The 20,912-nt window shown below is 40.3% G+C and overlaps 1 protein-coding gene across 1 annotated transcript in view; it reads left to right on the top strand.

Annotated features, from left to right (window-relative positions):
* Positions 1–7: 7 nt before the first annotated feature.
* Positions 8–20,912, top strand: part of ZDHHC15 (zinc finger DHHC-type containing 15) — a gene marked incomplete at its 5' end in the record, with an annotated part of 27,362 nt that continues 6,457 nt past the window's right edge. Inside the window, 11 exons of the mRNA XM_026086249.1 lie at positions 8–68; positions 2,079–2,105; positions 4,601–4,695; positions 5,993–6,113; positions 6,952–7,021; positions 7,621–7,653; positions 8,752–8,872; positions 10,987–11,119; positions 12,316–12,442; positions 13,894–14,003; positions 19,976–20,058. Of these exons, the coding sequence (XP_025942034.1) occupies positions 8–68; positions 2,079–2,105; positions 4,601–4,695; positions 5,993–6,113; positions 6,952–7,021; positions 7,621–7,653; positions 8,752–8,872; positions 10,987–11,119; positions 12,316–12,442; positions 13,894–14,003; positions 19,976–20,019 (942 nt within the window). The remainder of the gene's footprint in view (positions 69–2,078; positions 2,106–4,600; positions 4,696–5,992; positions 6,114–6,951; positions 7,022–7,620; positions 7,654–8,751; positions 8,873–10,986; positions 11,120–12,315; positions 12,443–13,893; positions 14,004–19,975; positions 20,059–20,912) is intronic.

Genomic DNA, 20,912 nt, shown 5'->3' with positions numbered 1-20,912 from the left:
GGCCGGGAGCCCCGGGCCGCGGCGGCGGCGGCAGCCAGGAGAAGGGCGCGGGGCTTCCCGGGGCAGAGGTGCGTGTCTGTAAAAACAGCCCTTTTCCGGCACTGCGCAGCAAACCGGCTGTCCCGGGGGCCCGGCGGGCGAGTCCTGCTCGGGTTCTCCTCCATGTGGGCTGCAGGGTAGTGCAGCAGCTTTGAGCCATTTTAATTTGCAGCGAAACCAAACCTCCTGAGGGTGTTTTTTTTTTTCCCCGTCTCTGCGATTAAATGGGTTGTTTCTTTTGGGAATCGGCTTGGAACAATGTCACCAAAGTGCTTGTTCCCGCAACCTGCAGTTGCGCCCTGTGACAGAAGCGTAGAGTGTTTTCCTGAAATACTGTCGGCGCTTTGAAACACGCTGTGATTGAAGTGCTGTGTAAATTTGGTATTATTTAATGCGAATTTAACCCAAGTCTCGTTGCAGTCATTGGAAGAGATTCCGTTGGCTCAAGTGGGATTTGGACTGGGCCGGTGTTRCTGCGCAGATACTGGTTAGGCAGGCAGGAGCTCCACTCGCTGCTTAGGCTCTCAGGTTTAAATCACTCCTTTACGCACACCCTTCCATGTTTTTCCCCACGTCTTTCCCTCTTGTGCGCTTTCTTTGTGTGTGGAAGAGGTTATCTGTGCAGAGGTTGCAAGGAGTAAATTGATTCTTTTAGGATTTGAACCATAGCTGTTGACCTGTGCAGTGAAAACCAGTGCTCAGGACATCTTCTGTCCTCCACGTTGTTAGTGTAATATGGCTTTATGTGTTGGCTTTTTTAAAAAAAAAAAAAAAAAACCATTTCTGTTGTGTAGGACTAATTCAACTGTGGCAAGCATGTAAACAGTAGGCGGTCTGTTTGGTTCTTGATCTTCATCTTTGGTTGTCTGAATTGCTAAGGACTGAAAGTAGTCGGAGATACCTCATGGTATTGAGCGTTCAGCTTTCAATGGCTGGTACCACCAGCAGGTCCTTCTCCAGAGGGGACCCGGTTTCCTGCCCGGCTGATGCCACAGTGAGAACAATGACTTAGTGTCCAGAAGGGAAAAGTAAAAGCTTTTATATAACCTTTTTTTGAAAGCTTACCCTTTTCTCAAATCAAACCTTAGAAAAGCCGTACTGCAAGTGTGGCATGACCATCGGGAGGGAACCGAGCAGTACTTGTGAAAAGCTGATGTGCTCTTTGTAGGTGGATTTGCAGCAAACCACAGGCAAAAGTAAAGGTTTCCAAACAGTCTCGTTCATCTGTAATTGAGTGCACAGAGAYACAGCAAATATTTGGTCTCTTTTTTTCMTTTATAAAAACATAGTTGTGTATCGCATAGCTTGCAGATCAAAATTGTTTTTTAGCAGGACCTCTTGGTTCCTACTCCAATTTACGTTTTCCCATTTTATTATTGAAGCAAGAAGATAGAGTGAGTCTTGATGAGTAAAGTCCCTTACCCCGATGCTGGCTGCAGGCGAGAGGTGGAAGGCTCCAACTCCTCGATGTCTTCATTTTCCACACATCTAACATGCTGCTGAAGGGGTCAGGTCGCCTCTGGTGTGTGCAGCCTCTCAATGTTTGAGTCTTCCAGCCAAGTGATCTTGTTGTTACACTGGGCAAAGCCAAGACAATTTGTGACTCCTTGTTTMTGTTGATGCAGAAGTGATCTTGGGGGGCATGGCTTGCTGTGGAAGATCAAGAGCACCTACAGACTAGTACAAAGCAGGCTTATAAGCACATATATAGAGATGCTATTTGGACAGTTGTTAGAGGAGCCCTGATAATCCTATAAGGATCAGGGTGGTAGGACTGTCACCAGTGGGTGTATTCTATAGCAAGGGAAAACACAGCATAAGTAACAGTGATTGAACATCTTAYGGGTGTCATCAGTGTGAGTAAATACAGAATTGTTTTGGATGCTTTTGATTTGATGATAAACTGCGGGCTCACTGTTTGCTGTTTTGAATTTCAACTGTTTTCTAAAACAAGTATATATAAAATTAGGAATGTCATTTGTCACAAAAACTTTTGTGGGAATTATATTTACTCCATAAGCATATGTTTTCTTTTTCAGTGACTCTGAGCAACCCTGTGGAAAAAGGTATGTGAGTTTTATTTACGATTTGGCATTTAGTCCTTGTGTAAAAAAGTTCGTGAATGTTCTAGTTAAAATAAATGCCGGTTAAGAATCGTCTTTGTATTTTTACTTATCTGCAGCTGTTAAGGGGGAGGATATGAAAGGACACCGCCACTATATTTCTAAATACTGGCTCTGCCAGTTCAAGAACAGAATAAAGTGTAAGCAATTTGAAAATATARGCTTTCCCACAATCCTGTTAAACTAACTTACTCTTTCAGTGTTTCCTTCCTGTATCTGCGCATTAGCATGAAGTATACAGCATGTATTGTTAGAAATGCTTTGGGATGTATTGGGAAATGCCTCCATTTAGTCTCAATAATAAGCAGAAGAACGTTAAAAGGCTGTGATCCTTTTTGCTCTTCCCCAAAACYCTATATATGTTTATCTATATATGCCCACAGACCTTTTCTCTCTTTCTGTTTTAAGCTTCCAGAGCTGCTTTTATAAGCTAAACAGAAAAGACCAATTCTCTTCTGTAATCCGTGTGTTATAAGTAGCTTTCACTGAAAGTACCAGTAAGTTTTTTTGTAAAAGAGACGCTATTCCAAAAATTTTACATGTTTCCATTGGTCAGTAACCATTCATCGAATGATGATAGCTTTGAGTCATGACCGCAGAGGAGTTAGGGCAAACTCTTCTGTCTCTTGAGCGCTTTTCAGATTCACTCAGTAGTACAGACTAATAGACGTTGTTCTGAGACCCCGTGTCACGAGGTTACTGAACAAATCAGGCRGAGAAGCAGAATCGCTCCATCAGACAGTTCCCACCGGCGCATTGTYGGAAAGCCACAGTCAGGCCCTAAGAAAAGGAGTTAGTGGCAATTTTAGTATTCCTCGCCTTCTTCCCTGAAAATGCCCTGGAGGCGTTTGGGTGGTACAGATGGCCTCTCTATCTTCGTTTCCTGTTCCGGATTATGAAGAAGTTCTAGCTGGTTTCAGCTGGTGGATTGTCCCATGAAGACCAATGCCAGCTGAGACTTTAAAGATCCTCCAGGTTGCTGCATCAAGGAAATTCTCTTTGCACAAGAGAGCTGTCCTGGTATTTGAAACTCTTCCAGGGAAGCTATAGAAAGCGTGTTGTTCATGATGATTCAGCAGGGGAAAAAAAAAAGTTACTTGCRAAATCTGTTTGTGCCTCTCCGGGTCAGCTTCCTCTAACATGCTGCTGTATCGCTTTAGCAACAAAATTAAACCTGTTGCAAGATTTCTCTCCTTAAATAATAGCTTAAAACTGACTGAGCTATGCCTGCACTTAGTAGGAGGGTTACATCTCAGACTTAAGAGCATAATAATGAATTATTATTGATTCACCTGATCAGTCCCACAATCCACCTCATTCTTGTGAGCCACATCGGATCATTTGCCATCTCACTAGAAAGCGTCAAACCTATATTTGGCCTTTATGCCAATTAAATTTTCTCCCAGTCTGCCTGAGAAGTTAGGAAGTGTTCAGATTTTAGACTGTTTCCAGCAGTAGTAATTGTTTTAATCTTAGTTTGCTAGAATTTGAAGTTTAAATGAAATAGGGAAAGTCATGTTATTATTGTGATTAAACAGTGTGTTTAAATAAAACTGTCTCATACCTGTATGATAAYGTTTTATTGAGTCTTGAGTATTAAGAAAATAACAATCAGATTGTTTGTGTAGCTGAAGGAGAATTGTCCTTTGGCTTTCTGAACCGTGGTATGCTTTGCTCATGCCCAAAGTCTTTGAAATAAAGTTTGCATATTGAAATAAGATTACTCTGAGGCACGTTGGAGTTCACGTGATGATGTTGCATCTAGAGGATTACTGTTCTTTCTCAGTAATTGCAAGACTGGTTTTGCTTACTTTGAGAGATGTTTTACTGTTTTGTTTTATTACGTGAACTGTGGCAAATCTCAAAGATGTTTAACAAGAGATTTGATTTTTCCTGGTTATGTAAAGCTCTGTTAGAACATGTTATTTTTTAAAGTCTCCTAAGTGGTGCAGAATGCAGTGCATGGCTGGACAATACACTGGCAGTATAATTGTACTGCGATTCCAATTGTGTTCAATAGCAAATGAACCCAAAACTTAGAGATGCCCAAGTATTGCAGTACTGACTTTTATCCTGCTCAGCACCAGCCAGTTCTGCTTTGCCCATGTCTAGGATATGGGGAAGAGGAAGGAATCCCATCCATCCGGTGGTACTGTGTTGTCACCTCCCCTGTGGGGCGAAGTCTCTTCTGGCTGTGCTCTTACTTACCAGTAGAGTTAGATCAGGTGGAGAAGGGAGAGGCGTGTGGGAAGGTGACCCCTAACCACAGCCACAGATTTCTGAAATTCTGCTGATCCCTTGACCATCAAACTGTGTTGTAATACTTGTTGGTATTGTAATTTTTTTTTTTTACTGTCATTACGAAAGATTGGAATTATGCCTATCATGAATGCAACTTTTGCTTAAGAAGTCATTGTTCCCTTCCTCTTTTTTTTYAGTGGCCTATCTTACAATATTCCATATTCTCTTCGTGCTCTTCGTGTGGACATATTGGAAGTCTATTTTTACTCTCCCAGTGCAGCCAGATAAAAAGGTAGGAGTCCAAGCACTTTTCATCCATTGCAGAGTGGAAGCAGGGATGCTAAAGAAACAACTCAAAAAATCCTTCAATCTTGTAGATCTGGACAACTGATCTGATTTCCTAAAGAGACACAAAGTGACCTAGAGCTTCCTCAAAAAGAGAGCAACTTACCATTCTGAGAATCCTTTGACTCCCCAAAGAGTGTAATTTAAATCGGACACGGTGTTAACTTTTAAAGCTGCCTTTTCAGGTGTTCTCCTTTTCAGGAGAAAATTGGATTTTAATGTTGCGTATAATGGGATTTATGATTATTAACTAACTTACTTATTTACAGCGTCTTTGACCTCCAAGCATTTAACAAGTTGCGAGGCAATCCTGACCTTACTCAGCCTAACCTTACTGGAGCCTTATGAGTAAGGACCTTAACTTTGGGTTTTGCTCTCCRTTGAAGATGTCACAGCGTAGACAGGAACGGATGCATTTGTAATGGTAGTGGGGTTTCTCATATCCCGAGCCAGCTCTCCCCCAGATCGCTATGGCACGTATGTGAACATTCGGTTTCCCTCCAACTCTAGCATTGCCAGCTCTGCTGGGAGCCCTTTGCAGGTTTGAGTAGGTGTTTTTGTAGTAGTAAAGCTTGTTTCATTTGTCAATTTTTTTTCTTTGTGATAGTGAGGGATAGAAGAATCGTTTTTATTTTAAACGTGCTGAGATTCTGACATTGCGTGGTTGTGAGAGTAAGGACTTGTGACTGTGTGTGTAGCATACAGTTTTTAATGTGGTGCTAGATATATGTGTAGTGAAGTGTGTGTGCACGCCTGTGCTCCTGCACTTTTCTGGACAGGAGCATCATAAAAGATAAATACAACGATATACCACAGTGAAGAGAAACTGGGGTTCCCTGTGACAGAAAATAGATTGTTTCACTTTTATTATGAAAGTTTTAGAAATAGGAAACTATAACTGGAAACAGATTCTTGCTCACAAGAAAAGTACTTGAAATGAATAACATTTTGGGTATATTATCCATGAAAAATAGTTGTTCAAAACAGCAGTAGTAGTAGCAAATCTAGTATGTTGGTTCTGTGATCTCAAATTCACTTTTGCATTTCTTGTTGATGTATTCCATAGCATTCTGCCTCTCCAGTACTTACTATCTCTCTTTGTATCTCCTTAACAAACACATTTGCACATCGGATTAATCTTGTATGATGTAAGGAGTGGGCGATAAATGTGTTTCCAAACAGAATATTTGAAATATTCTCTCTGCTACACGAGTAACTGGTTCTCTCATGACTTCTGCTTCTAGTACCATATGTCCTATGCTGACAAAGAGCGCTATGAAAACGAAGAAAGGCCGGAGGTGCAGAGGCAAATTCTTGCCGAAATTGCAAGGAAGTTGCCAGTGTACACGAGAACGGGGAATGGAGGTCAGCCGAGCAAAGGACTTTGTTTCTCTAAATCTAATCAAGCAGGCTAAGTGGCATATGTTGGCAATCCAGATTTTACTGCAGACCAACAGAGCCTTCCCAATGCCACTGCATTCACTGGAGAGCTCTTGTGCTAAGAATTTTAATGCTTCCTCTCTCAGGCTTTATATTTGGGAAGAGCACGAAGCCTTGAATACTTCAGTTCATCTTCAGTGGAGTACCAGGTGCTGGCTTTGAGCARCGATATGTCACCCTTTGTATTTACAGTTCAAAAGCCAACTTACCTTGTCTGCATTTAGTAATATACTAAAATAACCAAAATCTGTAGTAATTTTTACTTAAAATGGAATTTAGCTTAGAGGACATAATTCTATAAACAGATTTTTTGGACCTTGTTCTGTGGTTAAATGCATACTGAACTCCTTTCAAAGCTTCAAGGCAATCCATGTTCAGACTGGAGGTCCTGACCTGTTCATTTTTATTCAAAAAGCCAAAGGATTCTGAAGCAAAGAACTGCTATAGAGGCAACTGTGCAAATGGAATGTATTTAAAGTCTGAGTAAATGTGGAAGCCAGAGGGAAGCGAGCAATTTTGTTTTGCCACTTTTAAGCTGATTGTATGCTCTAAAGTGAGGATTGTCTCCCGCATCTGCAAGTTCTTAGGGGAATTTTGAGCATTACTTATCTGATTATGACCTGCCAGCAAAAATCAGCTGCAATGCACCCATCTTTTAAAGCGATAGAGGAAAGAGATATAAATAGTTATGAAATGAGCAGGACATCAACTAACAAGCAAGGAAAGAACACTTTACTCAGTATTAATATTTCTTTAATTTTAGGTATTCGATTCTGTGACAGATGCCAGCTAATAAAACCTGATCGTTGTCACCATTGTTCCGTTTGTGCTATGTAAGTTAATGGATTGTTTTTCACTGAAGTGAATGTAGTCGCCATTAAGTAACGTGAATGAGCTGGTCCTTCGCTTATCTTTGTGAACACAGAAAGGTACCCGAGTACCTCTGTTTCAGTAGCAGCCACCAGTGTATGAACCTATGTGACAGCAGTAGCGTTTGCWCTTCTGCTATTTGTAGGCCTACAGTGTTTGCAGTTCCCCCACCTACAGATATGAGCGTTAAGTTGATAGAAAGTGTGCCATCTAGTGAAAGATTAACTGACTACTCTTAGCAGGTTAAAATTAGTATTGGGGGGGGGGGGTTAATATTCCAGGCCTTTACCTGTGGTGTTTTGCAAGTTTTAAGCCCTCTAGGGCAGGAATCATCTTCATGTCCTGTTATCTTGCACAGTACCAAGGACATTGTTAGATCTTAAAAAGTAAGAAGTGTCTTAAAATTGTATCTACCTTAAGGAATTCAAAGAGATAGTATCATCTTAACTTTGTATCATTCTAGAAATCTGCCAAAAATACCAGAGGCTTTTGCTGTTCATCTGCAGTTGGCAATTAAGTACCAAATACAAGTTTTCCCTTTTTCTTTTTTGTCCTTTTGCAGATGTGTGCTAAAAATGGATCATCACTGTCCATGGTATGTCCTAGATATTGGTTTGTAATTTTCTGAAAATAGAGGCTGTTTAAATGCCTTTCCTCCATAGAATAGTGTCAATATGCCTCTTTCATTTTAGACCACACATCTCTTTATGTTGGGAAATTTATAAAATAAGCATACTTTGAAATTGCCTGAAACATTTGATAGTTTTGAGAGACAGATTATTCATATATTTGTTCCATTAACTACGCATAAAAAGCTGTTATATTGACATAATTTAAAACATAAATACTAATTCCATCTTTGATTATTATTCAAATTTTAAAGGAATGTCAACTTAGCCTTTAAGTTTGGATATATAATCATTTGAGCATGCAGTTAGTGGTTGCTTTCAACAGTAATATTTGCATGCAGTTTGTTTCTAAAATGATGCCTGCCACTTGTGCATGTTAAGTAGAATGGTGCATGGATGAATTAAGCTTTATACTTTGAGAATTACTGCCACTGAATTTCTTAAACTCCTCCTTTTCTTAAAGGAAGATTTCAGAAATTGAAGCAACGCAGACATATGCCCACCTGAACCTCCCTGGTATTCCTAAATTTAGAAGGTTTTTCAAACCTGAATTCTGAGGCAAATGTTATGCCTACTAATTTTTCTGCATTCCCTTKTACCTCTTTGGAGTTGTTCTATGTGTGGAGAATTATAATCAAATAGCAGATTGATACGTTTTGTATGTAAACAACTCCACGTATTGCAATGGTGAATCTGACTCCTGAGTTTGCCAAACAGTAGAAGTAAAACAGAAATCCCAGATCTGATTACTTTTGCGGACCAGAAACAAACACGAGTAATGAAAGCCTGCTGCAGTGACAAATTTACCAGTGGTACAAACTTCAAAATGGATTTCCAAAATATGAACTGTGTTTTTACTTGGCATTACTAGCCATCAGGTGAAAAGCAAAAAGTAAAGAGTTGAGTTATATTTCATTTTGACCACTAWGGGGAGCTATTTATTGAAGAAATTGTGTTGTATAATCAAGAGCCTTAAGTAAAAAAAACAAAAAAAAGTGATATTCAGTGTCTTTGTAACTGTGTGCTGTACATATCCTGATTTCAACTTTGCTTTTATTCTCTAGGGTGAATAACTGCATTGGATTTTCTAACTACAAATTCTTTCTACTGTTCTTAGCCTATTCTTTGTTGTATTGCTTGTATATTGCTGCAACAGTCTTCAAGTATTTCATTAAGTATTGGACAGTAAGTTGTGGAATCTGGTTACTTTTTCGTATCTTATGAGTCTCGTTGGGGGTTAGTCACTCTTTCATTACTTTTTTCACTTTCGATCAATTGAGGGTCTGGTCTGCCTTTCTCCTATAATGTTTTTTCCTGAGCCCATATGTGAGTGTAACTCCCRTTAGATGTCTGAGATGCACAGACTGAGGAGAAAATAGACTTCAGTAATTTCAGCTTAGAGTTAGCTACTGGAAAAGAAGTTACATCCTTTTCTTGTACAAATCTGTTTGAATGGTATGTGTATCAGAATTTTTTGAAACTAATCACAAGTTTCTTAATTTGGAAAATTCAAATGTTGTCATTCAAAAGAAGACACACCTCACTGAAAGAGAGCTGAGGATTGGTATTTACAAAAACATTTTGGTACTTTTTCAGTATATGTAAGGGTATATCATGAGTCACACCATGAAGTCAGGGGCGTTATATTGGGATAAACACGGCTTGAGTTAGATCAGGTTCTTGGGCTTAAGTGTGGTTAATTTTCCCATCTCCAAATACAGCTGTCATTGGCTGACCATATCTCCTTGCTTAAAAAGAAAAAAAAAAAAAAGCCTACTGATTAGGAAAATAATTATCTTCTAAGTAGAAATTCTCAACTGTCAACATTTGACACTTTTAAAGTGGCTGCAAGAATACCACCTACGTGTTTCAGTCATATTACAGGAAACCATTAATTGTGGGTGAGTAGTTTTCTTTTATGTTGTTTCCTGAAATGCCCAGGCATATTTTTTTCAGCTTTCTCTATATTGTTATCTCTTGGATTAGGTTTCTTGTGCTTAGGGAGAGAGCAGACCCCAGGGTAACTACCACATTGTTACTGTACCTGATGGTTTCCGAAAGGTTATTTTCTTGCAGACTATATGTTCCCTTCTCTGCTCTGGTATCAAAGTATAACATGTTGCCACTGATTTGTATGTTTTTACATAACAGTATGCTATTTTTTAAAAACCTTGTTCATTTTCTAATCCCCGTATGATACCTTTTTTAATATAAAAGTTGACCGAAATGCAGCATGCTGCTTATTCAGTTACCAATTGTAATTTATATGCAAGCAATGCCAACTGACAGTTCCAATATGAGACTGGGCCTTGTGTCTCTAGGTTTTTATGTCTGCTGTGCTGCTAACTCTGTATGACTATGCTTAACTAACTTAACTTTGCGGTGCATTAATTTATTAATTTCTCTTCTTTTAATGGCTAATCACTTAAATAAACTGCCTCCTGAGATACTCATGGGATACTAGCAAGAATTCTTTTTCGTATTAAGAAAGGCACAGAGACTTTATCTCTGCGCTTACATACATGGGGTGCACAAAGGCTAACAGGTAACTTTTTGGTTTGAGATCCTGCACAGTCTGTCTGTAGGTGTGTGCTTACAAGGGTCTCTGGCGCTTACCCRTCCTACTGCAGAAGGAAATGACCTGTAAGACCTTGCTTGGCTTTTACTCCTTTCCAAGCCAGCTACACCCAGATCTAAGTTTACCTGCTTCCTAGTGCTATAGCTGTGGAGAAGGTCAGGCTTTCTTAGCATCCCTTGTATTGGAAGAGAAGTTGCATCCTTTTCTTGGATAAATCTGTTGAATGTGTGTATCTCGGAGTCTTTTGAAACTAATCACAAGTTTCTTAATTTGGAAAATTTTAATGTTATCATTCAAAAGAAGACACACTTCACCAAAAAAGAGCAGTATTTTAATATATGTAGAGGAAAGTGTGAAGATTAAAGGAAGCTCAGCAGAATGTAAACAGGGTTTCAAAGAGCTTGTACATGCCAGTTTCACTGTGGGTATAGGATGGGCTTCCTGGCTCCAGGTGGGAAGCTGTGATCCTACTGGCTCTGTTCCATGCAAAAAAATGATAGCAAAACCCCACTTTTTCTGCTTGGGATACAGCAGGGAGAATGAGCCAGATCATTTCTTCTTTTGTCCTTTCCCACTTTTTGCAGTAAGGCATGATTTTTGTGTATGCAAGTTTGAAAACTCAAAGTAGGAATTTTAGAGGATATCTTTGTTTTTCTAGGAACAAAACATTTTCTACTTTTATTTGTCCTTATCGCTTGTTCTGTATCACTTTTCTTTCCAGGGTGAGCTGACTAATGGACGTTCCAAGTTTCATGTCCTTTTCCTTCTCTTTGTGGCTGTCATGTTCTTCGTAAGCCTGATGTTTCTGTTTGGCTATCACTGTTGGCTTGTCAGTAGAAACAGATCTACTTTAGGTAAGACTGGGTGTGCATGCACCATAGAGCAGTGTTGTAAGAAAAAAGACATTTGTGTTCTACTTCTAGATATTCCAGCTGGCTTATGAGGGCAGGGAGAATTAAAAGATTTTTGCACAACACTGCAGGAATTTGTCACTTTAAATGAGATGCATTTATCAGCTGATGTGATGAAAGCTTTGTTAGGGAAACTGGAGCCTTAAAGTGTAAGAGTCCAATTATGCAAATGTTGCGTATAAGTGTAACTACACTTGCTGTGAAATCAGTGCAGCTTTTTAATAATATGGTTGTTCATGCTCATATGCTGGCGTGCATCCTAAAACAGCTCAGTAAGGTTGGGAAAAACGGTGTCCATCTTCACTGATGAAGGCAAAGAAGTTAGGTCTGTAAAATTAGACCAGTGAACTGAGAATCTGAAATGCTGTGAATTTGGAGGAGTGATTTCTATTTCCTTCCTCAGGTGGTGGTTATTCAAATTTTAAAGCTTGGTCGGATCAAGTTTTGTAACAAAACATACAGTATCAAGAGTTTTGAGCAGATATTCAGATTTTGTAAAATTATTAACTTTAAAACTCATTTCAAGGGGCACTGGAGCTCATCTAGCCCAAAACATCAGACCTCTGCAGCAGCTTAGAAGGTAGATAAAACTGTTTCTAGTGCACTTGAGGTTCTCCTCCCCTCTCTTTCTTTTCTTAATTTTATTTCTCACYGTAACAGAGGGTCTATCTGCATATGTTTGTTCCTAATGCTTATTCATTATATTACTAATGAATGAGGCAATTTAAATCTCCAGTGCCACTTCTGAAATATGCTTTGAAGAAAGACCTATTTATTCTGCAGATTTTCTATTTAGAAATTTGTAGTGTCACTGTGTTCCCACAGAGGTTTAACATGAGTCTTATGTTTAGTTCCTTAAATTCTCTTCTGCAGATTAAAAAAAGTGCTTTTAGTTGGGTTTGTGGCTATTCCATATGGTTCGTTTGTGAGAACGAATTCCTACTTTCAGTTTGAAAGTTGCATAAGTATTTACAGGCTTTCAAAAGCCTATTATTTTCACACTTGTATCTTTGTAATGCTAGTTCACAGTACGGTAGATCATGTTGTGCATGTTGCAGCCATCTTAGGATGTACAATCCTGTTGCAGTGTATTTGACATTAATTTTCATTTTTTCCACTGAAATTGCATCTATCTGTAGAGGCTTTCTCAGCTCCGGTGTTTCAAAATGGCCCAGATAAAAATGGATTCAATCTAGGCTTTGTAAAGAACCTTCAGCAAGTGTTCGGAGAAGAAAAAAAGCTCTGGTTACTACCTGTTGTCTCTAGGTAAGGAATAGTCGAGTCAGTGCTAAAAGCTGATGCAATTATCTGAAGGCACTGACTGCTCAATGGCTGGTATGGCTGTATGTGTTACACCTTTGCTTGTGCGGCTTAGCTAACTGCTATTGTGCGTCACTGTAAAGGCACCAGCGAATGCCGTACGTGTTAATCTTCTTCACAAGAAGTCTGGAAGTGCAAGTTTTTTGTGGTATAAATGCATTATAGAGGGTGTTGTTCTTTCTGGACTTTTGTGGTGCATGTGTGGGTGGGCGTTCACTTGAAACGTGCTGGGCTCTTCATCTGTTGGACTCCTATGGCTGAAACAGAATTTATATTACTTAATTTGGGGAAAAATGTCATTTTGTCCCCTAGTAGACCAGTAGTAAAGTACACTCAAGTTAAATTCCTTTAGTAATTGGACACAATGTAAAAGAACTTGCTAGCACAGCAATTCACAACGCTTTCAAGTGGCTGCATATTTGCAGTGTACAAGTCCAAGACCCAGCTGCATTACCACTGCCATCTCCCTTCCGCTCTTAAACGTAGTTCAAGGGACAGGTTAGCACAGAGAGCCTTTCTGTTAGTGAAAGGGGATACTGAAGTGCTGCTCAGAGACACGTTACCAGCATATATACTACCCTTAGGGGAAATGCCCAAGTTATTTTCCCTGGGTAAAAAGAAATCATCAGAGGAAAAAGGTACTTCAGTTTAGTTTACAGTACTTCTGTCTATGCTGCTCGATGTTAGGGAATTCAGTATGGGGTAGAACATCCTGTTTTTAACTTTGCTAGTTTACATTGCATGAATTTGAATTTACTCTCAAATGCTTGTTTGATATCCAGTCTCTCTCTCTCTCTCTCTCTCTCTCTCAAACACACATGCACTTACATTTGGGCAATAGTAAAGCAAAAATGGCTATAGCAATTTTAGATTTTTGCAAAGTGAGTCTTTTATTTGTCTTTCAGTATCGCCTCAGTAAGACTGGGGCCATTTTCTATTGGGCATGGTTCAAACACATAAGTAAAATCTATGGTGTAAATAGATAAAACAGATATAATAGATTCTTCTACAAACATGGTTTTGTCAGTTCTCCCACCTTCCTAGCTGTCCTTAATTAATCTTTTTCCTGTTGTTTCCAAATAAGTTGACTGAGGCACATTTGAGTTCTGCTAAAAATTAATTCATTTGGGCTGTAACTTTTCATTCCTAGTCTCCAAACAGTTTGCAGGAATTCAGGATCAAAACTACTTTCTAGTAAAACTTGGTATCTGAGCTTCCACAAAAATAAACTCAGTATTTCTCAAATCTTAAAAATATTTTTAAGTAAACATTGGAAATACAGGCGACAAAACTGTTTGTATGCAGATGAAAGCTAAAACGAGTGTCAAAGTTGGTTGTCATCCTTCAGAACCTCTTGCTGCTTTTTACAATGTTTTTCTCTGCCTTTTTCCGTGTAGCCTGGGAGATGGACATTTTTTCCCAATGAGAGCTTTGTGCGAAGCTCAGAATCCTCTCCTAGCAAATGAAGAGCAGTGGGAAGATGATGGAATRGATGAAGAGACACACGGTAAGCTAACACAAAAAGAAGTTAGTTGTGTCTTGACGTACAGTGACTAATGGATGAATTACAAGAGCTGGCTAAATCACTAGGCAGCTCTGACTTGATTAATGAATACAGACTAAAAATAAGCTCTTCTTTGAAGTCAACTTTTTTTTTTTTAAGTCATAGCTTTAGACTTGCAAATAAATGGACTGAGAGGTTGTTACTCACAAGTTGCAGAGAGAAATTGAAATTTCCGCAGACTGAGTGAATTGATATGTAAATGCTGTTGCGTGCTGCACAGTTATTGGAGACATGAAGTTGTGCCTGCAAAAACAAAAAGACTAAGGTTTCTTAAAATATGTTTATTCTGAGAGTTTATGCAAGTGTGCATGCAAGCGCCTGTATGCAGAGATACACTTTGGAAGCTATTTTATACTTAGTTTGTTCTGCTTTAGTACAAGAAGAAGTTTGTTTTGTTTTGATGCTTGCCTAGGTATTCGCTGTCTAATCTGTAAAAGACATACACATGCTGAGAGCAATTCTAGGTGATCCAGCATGTTTGCACAATAGGTTTGATCACTCTTTGGGATATAAATATACTTTTTTGCTATGGACATCCTATTAGAAAAAAAAGACTTTATATATCTATTATTTGACTGCTTTTGTTAGATGCATCCAAAATTAGTTTGCTAATTCATTACTATTATTTTTCCCCTCTTGAATCTGAGGGGGCTTTCTCACATATTTAGCTCCAAGCTTTTGTCTTTGGAGAATACAGTATGTATCAGAATGTCAGGGTTAATGTCAGAGTCTCCAGTCACCGTGTTTGAGGGTTCAGAAATCTTGTCACTAAATTAAGCAAGGACTCGTGTTTTTTCTGTGGTGCAAGGATGTCATCCACGTTTATAGGAACAACAACACTGACAGCAACTTTACTACACCATGATTTGGAAGATAAGTTCCCTTTAAAAGAAATATGATAATCTCACTGCCCTTTTCCTCTTAAAGAATAGTGAAAGCGTAATTAATTCTCGGGTTACCGTAACTAGTGAACCAAGCAAGTGTACTTGGAGAACCAGAAATCACAGCTACATTGTTCAGAGACGTGATTTCCATAGTTACGCTCTTTATTGCCTCTGAACAGTTTTCAGGAACTTTGCCAATAACGTTCACTTTCAGGGCATATGCTTTAGTCATACGTGCACAACCCATGAGGAAGTCAATAGTCTTGGTTAAAGGGCGTAACAACAACTTTTCAGGCGGGCTTCTGTTGCTCTCCAGTCTCTAGTTAGATTGTATTTGCAATTTTCAAGTTATTCCGCTGCAAAATAAACAACCTGTGTTTTTTCCAAGGCACACTTCACGTACCAGTAGTGCTGGGAAAATGTGCTCACCATGATTTTGTGAATAGGACTGAAGAGGCTCGTTGCAGCTTTAATTCAGATAAACAGCTTGCTTTAATGAGTATGTGTGTGTTAGAAAAATACCTGTTCCTCCTGATGGTTTGTATATATTTCACCACTGATGCCGTAACACAAATTGATTTTTAAAAATAAGAGTGAGAGATAAAAGTGGGAGGATAGGCTGTGCACATGCGGTGGACAATTGACCTTAGAACCRTGGTCCCTGATCAGCGAGGTTTCACTTCTTCCGCACCGCGTTTGGGGTAAAGATGGAGACCACAAATGAAAGAGTGCTGTGGTTAAGGACGTTGTGTCCTTTGTGTGTCTTACAAACCAGTGACTTGGAGCTGGAATGCAGCTGCTGGAGCAAACGGTGGAGGAACTTCCCTTTCTTTTTCTTACGGCCAGGCACAGCTTCCTCTCTGGTCTCAGTCTGAACCTCTGAATTCGGCGAGAGGAGGTCCTGCATGAGATTCAGGGAGTGTGCGTGGCTGGGAGGGGAGGAAGCCAGCACCCTCCCCTGGCTGTATGTGACTGTGGCCGGCGCTGCAGGACGGGGAATAGCTGACGGTTGGTGTGCAGCCTTTCAGCTCTGCCCATGATCCGGGTTCTTGGGAGTGATGATGCTTTCCTCAAAAAGCTCCACAACAGGCAGGGATGTTTACTTTGCACCTTCACAGGTTTCATGGCTCTTGGTGACCACCAGCTAGCATCAGGATTTATTCAGTAATAACACGTGTATGATGCTTGTGAGGAAGTAGTTTTCTGATACAGGATAAATCCATCTCCTGGGGCGTTTTTCTCTAGACTCTCGACTGCACCGTTCCGCCAGTGCAGATAACAAATATCTGTTCATCATTTTGACTCGTGTAAAGGGTGTTGGGGGAGAGGGAGGAGTATGAGAAAAGGTACCGAGTCGTGTTCTTTTTCCTATTACTTGGGCATTAATCACCCCTAGGCAAAGCAGGAGCTGAGAAAAGCATGAATTTTCAGATACTTTGATTCTGCAGTCCTAGGAAACGGCGCTGCCAGCTGCATCAAGAGCAGAGTAACGACTGCCCTCCGGTGTTTAAGAGGGGTCTCTCGCCTCCTGGAGCGTCACCTCGGTGCCTGGTGCACTGGTGCTCTGCGGCTGGAGTGAGGAGGCCTCTCCCCGTCAGCCATCCCTCTCTCCAGGCTCCTGCAGGAGAGGGAGAGAAACGCCACAGATAATTATAGGAAAAGGGAGGGCTGCAGGAGCTTGATGAAATGTTGCCTTGTGTAATGTTATCCTGCCTAACCGCATTACTGCGGTCTTTTATTTCTACCCAGATGTTCTGTGCGTGCATAAAGCGGTGCATTTTTAAGGCTCTGCAACTGCAAAATCGCAATATCCACACGTGGATATAGGGGAGATCAACATTAAGGGGACTAGGAGATTGGTGAGGAGAGGACAAGCCCGACTAAAAGCCAGGAGAGGAGGTGGCCTAGCCCAGGTCCCGAGAGCGTACAGGCCATCTTCTCAACTGTCTTATCCACAGAATTGTCCTCTTCTCTGTGGTGTGGATGTTTAAATGTGCCCTTGTTTGATTTTTGTATCCTGACTTGTGAAGGCTTTTAGTGCTTCATTTAGAAAGAGAAATACTGTGGGGAACCTTTTGTTTTTATTTTTTTGGCCAGAGATTGAAAACGCTTGCTTCCAAATTCATGTTAATTTGAAGTTTTTTCAGAATTATTAATGCCCATCCTTTATTCACAGGCATCCGTTTAATCTGTCTAGCTGGGAAGCTGCCCCAAATCGCATACTGGCAGCTTATAAAGTTATCATTTTTTTCAGAAAATTCATCTATAATGTATTWGTCGTGTCGATCATGGATGTGTCAGTATGGCGAATGCTTTTGGAGCCTAGGGTAGGACAGCCATCCATTTCTGTATGCTGTGTGGCAACGTSAGATCACTTAAATGGATTTAATAATGTGTTTCATTTTAACTTGTACGGAAGGCTTCAGTATGAATCAAATCTTTATCGAATTGTTTTCACCTTCAAAATTTTCTCATCTGTGCTAAGTTACATCTCTCCAGCAAAAGCCAACATATCCTGAGTAACAGGTGGAAGTTGGTGATCTCTGCTGACCTGATGAAGTTTCAGGTGTCTGACGGCATGTGATTTGAATTTAAATTCAAATTGTTAGCAGCCTAATTAAAGGAGCTCCATGTCCTAAGGTATCAGCTAATTTGGCATAGCAGTCCTTTGAGTGGAGGGAGTCCTCTGTTGTGATTGTAGGGATTAAATTTCTATCTGTCAAGAAATTTTAAAAGCTCCTTAAAGGTCTAAAATGAGCAGAGGTTGCTCAGACAGTCCAGCGGTGGATTATGGAATTCGGTAAACTGAGACAAAAGACAAGGTTTGCATCTCTAGTTTTTTGGGCATGATATAAATGTTTAAATAGCGTCTGTCAGAAAAAGGTCAAGTTAAATCAGTGCTAAACCCTGCATCAATAAGTGACTTATAATCAGTTTTAAATCGATGTGGGGTACCTGTGTAGAAATCTGTGTTAGTTCAACTAAATCTGTTGGTAAATAAATTTAGTAAAACCGGTATGTTTTTTTATGTCTATCAGACCTGTAGCTACTTAGATCAAAAAAAATCTTCCCTAAAGCATTGGTAGGCAGTGAAACTTCAATGAGACTAGTGCCCCGGAGCCAACAGGTCCTTTTATGAGGTCCCTCGGACCTGCAGATCTTAGGCTTTCCCGAAGGTGTGCAGAATAAAGGGCAGTTCTCTGGAACTTCCCATTGGAATGTATGTATTAGAGCTTGCGTGATAAAATAGATGTCTGTGATAATAAATAATGAAAATGACCTGATAATGAAAATAGCAGTGGTTCCTCATATCCATAGCAAGGAAACCTAGGCAAATTTATTTGTTTTGGATGTATGGTTGGGTGGGATTTTTGGTGGGGGGAGGAAGGGGAGTGTTTGCTTTTTATTTTTCTTTTGTTACTTTCATAGAGAAAATTCAGTTGGAGAAAAGGAGAGAAATTTTGTGGCAAGCTGATTTTTGACATTCTGCTCAGTCCTTTTAACCATCATGTATTACACAGCCAGCTCTGGATTTTAAAACTGAACAGCACAAGATCAGTATAAGACACCTACAGAGCAATACAGTTTTGAAATCCTGTTTTCAGCAGTCCTGGAAACAACTCTAGAAGTATGAATTTGAGAATTGGATCTTGTTCCTATATCTTCCACATTTTTTTTTCTTTTTTTTGGACATAGGACAGCTTGTTTCACTTAGCCGTGTTTTGCAGGTGGGGAGAGATACAGCATGACACATGCCTACCTCTGAGGCTGTGAAGATAGGTTTATGCATATAAATTGCTTTGAGATTCTTGGGTATTAGTTACTGTAATAATATAGTTTTACAGTAGCAGAAAATGTGGCTTGTGATTAGCTGGATGCTGTTTCCATTGAATATGAGATATGAGCTGCTTTCAGGCTGTTTATCATGTTAAACAGACCTTTTTTGTAGTTCATAGGATCACAGAAATAGAAGTTGGTTGGAAAGGGTGTCTGGAGGTGTCTAGAGCAATTTCCCGCTTGAAGCAGAAGCGCTAGCCCAGAGCAGCCGTGGATTTGTCTGGCCGAGTCTGTGCAACCTCCAGGGACGGAGGTTCCACAGCCTCCCTGGGCAGCCCGCTCCAGTGCTGCACAACCCGCCTTAGTAAAACAGCTTTTACTAATTGCTAGCTGCCAGAAGTGGCAGCTAGTGGCTATCACTCCCTGCCTGGCACTATCAAGTAGAGTTTGACTCTGCTGTCCTTGCAGCTGCCCTGCAAGTAGTCGTAGACTGCAATTAGATGACCCCTGAGCCTCCTGTTCACCATTAAACAAGCCCAGCTCCCTCCACCTCTCTTCATAGATTTAAAGTAGAAATTTCTGGGCTGCTTATATATGGCTTGAGTCTGACCTCCTCTGCCTTTCGTTTTCGGTGACTTGGACTGAAACAGCATATTTTGATAGAACATGAGGCTTTTATTTTGCAGGTGAAAATGTTTAGGAATGAACTATCATAAATGTATGAAATGTATCGCCATGTATTTTTACTACTGCTGTGTCAATGAAGCTGTATTTAGAGAACATGATTTCCTGCTACATTAAGCTTTGGTGCTCTCACTTCCATCTGGTAGAAGGTTTTGGGGAAAGTGCATTGTAGACACAACTGACGTTGTTTTACTCTTGTTTTCTCACCACTGCTTTTCTTTCTCCTAAGGCATCAGCAAATGAAGCACTCAGAGTTTTCAGATTCCATCTTACACAATAGAAGGAAAGCAGTATAATTTTCTAACTTAGAGAGCCCTGAAATGTTCCATTAAAACTGAAAGATCTTGATTTGTCATAGTGGCTTTAAAGCTTGTGACATGGTTATGAAATAAAGCCAATAATAAAGTAATCTCAGTTTGAAAAATGGTGTTCAGTTAGCTCTGACAAGTGGTTGCCTATTTTTATTTGGAGTGATTCTTAAAAACACACTCCTACACTTAGTGAAGAGGGTATTCTTAGTGAGAGAAACAGACTGACTTACCTCTAAATGCTTTGTTTTTCATTGTATAGATTCCAATGAAGCTTCATCCCTTGCCATAGAAAGGGAGACATAGCGATTTGAAAATGCAGCACTACAAAGCTTGTTCAGAAAGGTCAGTATTTCTTTCTTGGTTATCTTAAAAGCAGGAGCTCTGCAGGCAATTTGGTAGGTAGGTAATCTTGGACAGGTTTTGGCTTTAACGGTGGCTTATCCCACAGCACTGGGGCAAAGTCATGCTGAAGGCATGACTGCAGAGCGCAGACCTTCGCGCTGGCTTTGGAAGCGGTGCAGCTGTGGCGGTGGTCTGCCAGCTCAGCTGATGAGCCAGCTGAAGGACAGAGATACGCTCACCAGAGCGTCATGTTGATGCAACTATGCATGACAGTATTTTGCCAGTGGGACTACATGTTACGCAGAAATGTGTGGTTTAAGAGAACCTAAAAGAGAACAGTGGCTGTCCAGTAGCCCTGGGCCAGATGCTCGCTCAGTTTACCCAAAAGCTGAAAGGTGCAGTTTGTAGGGGAGGAGAAAAACCCTGCAGCTCCCCTGGTGGATCTGGCAGCCATGGTTCTTGCCACTAAGTTCCACAATTATAAGAATGAAAATCTGTTCTGTGATTCATGGAAGGTGTGGGAAGGTGGAGAAATGGTCTTGAAAGAAACTGAAGTTGAGAACAGCCATGTTGTACGCTCCATGTAGCTGGGAGTAAATGAAAGGGACCTGCAGTGTCCTTATCAGCCATTACTTTTATCTAGTTTTTCTTCACCCTGGACAAATGGGTGCAGCAACAGACGATAGATACATGGTTTGGAGAAGATGCTGCATACCAGAATGCTCACTGATACATAATCTGCTCTGACTTTCATAATAGTGGAGAGGAACCCACACACTTACCGTTGCAATAAGCTGTCGGCTGTGTCCTCCTCGGTCCCCATGAAAGAACTGTACAGTGAAGTATCACTGATC

Source organism: Apteryx rowi, unplaced genomic scaffold, assembly GCF_003343035.1.
Source record: "Apteryx rowi isolate R43461 unplaced genomic scaffold, aptRow1 scaffold_69, whole genome shotgun sequence".
NCBI lineage: Eukaryota > Metazoa > Chordata > Aves > Apterygiformes > Apterygidae > Apteryx > Apteryx rowi.
This window is presented reverse-complemented; position numbering and strand designations above follow the sequence as displayed.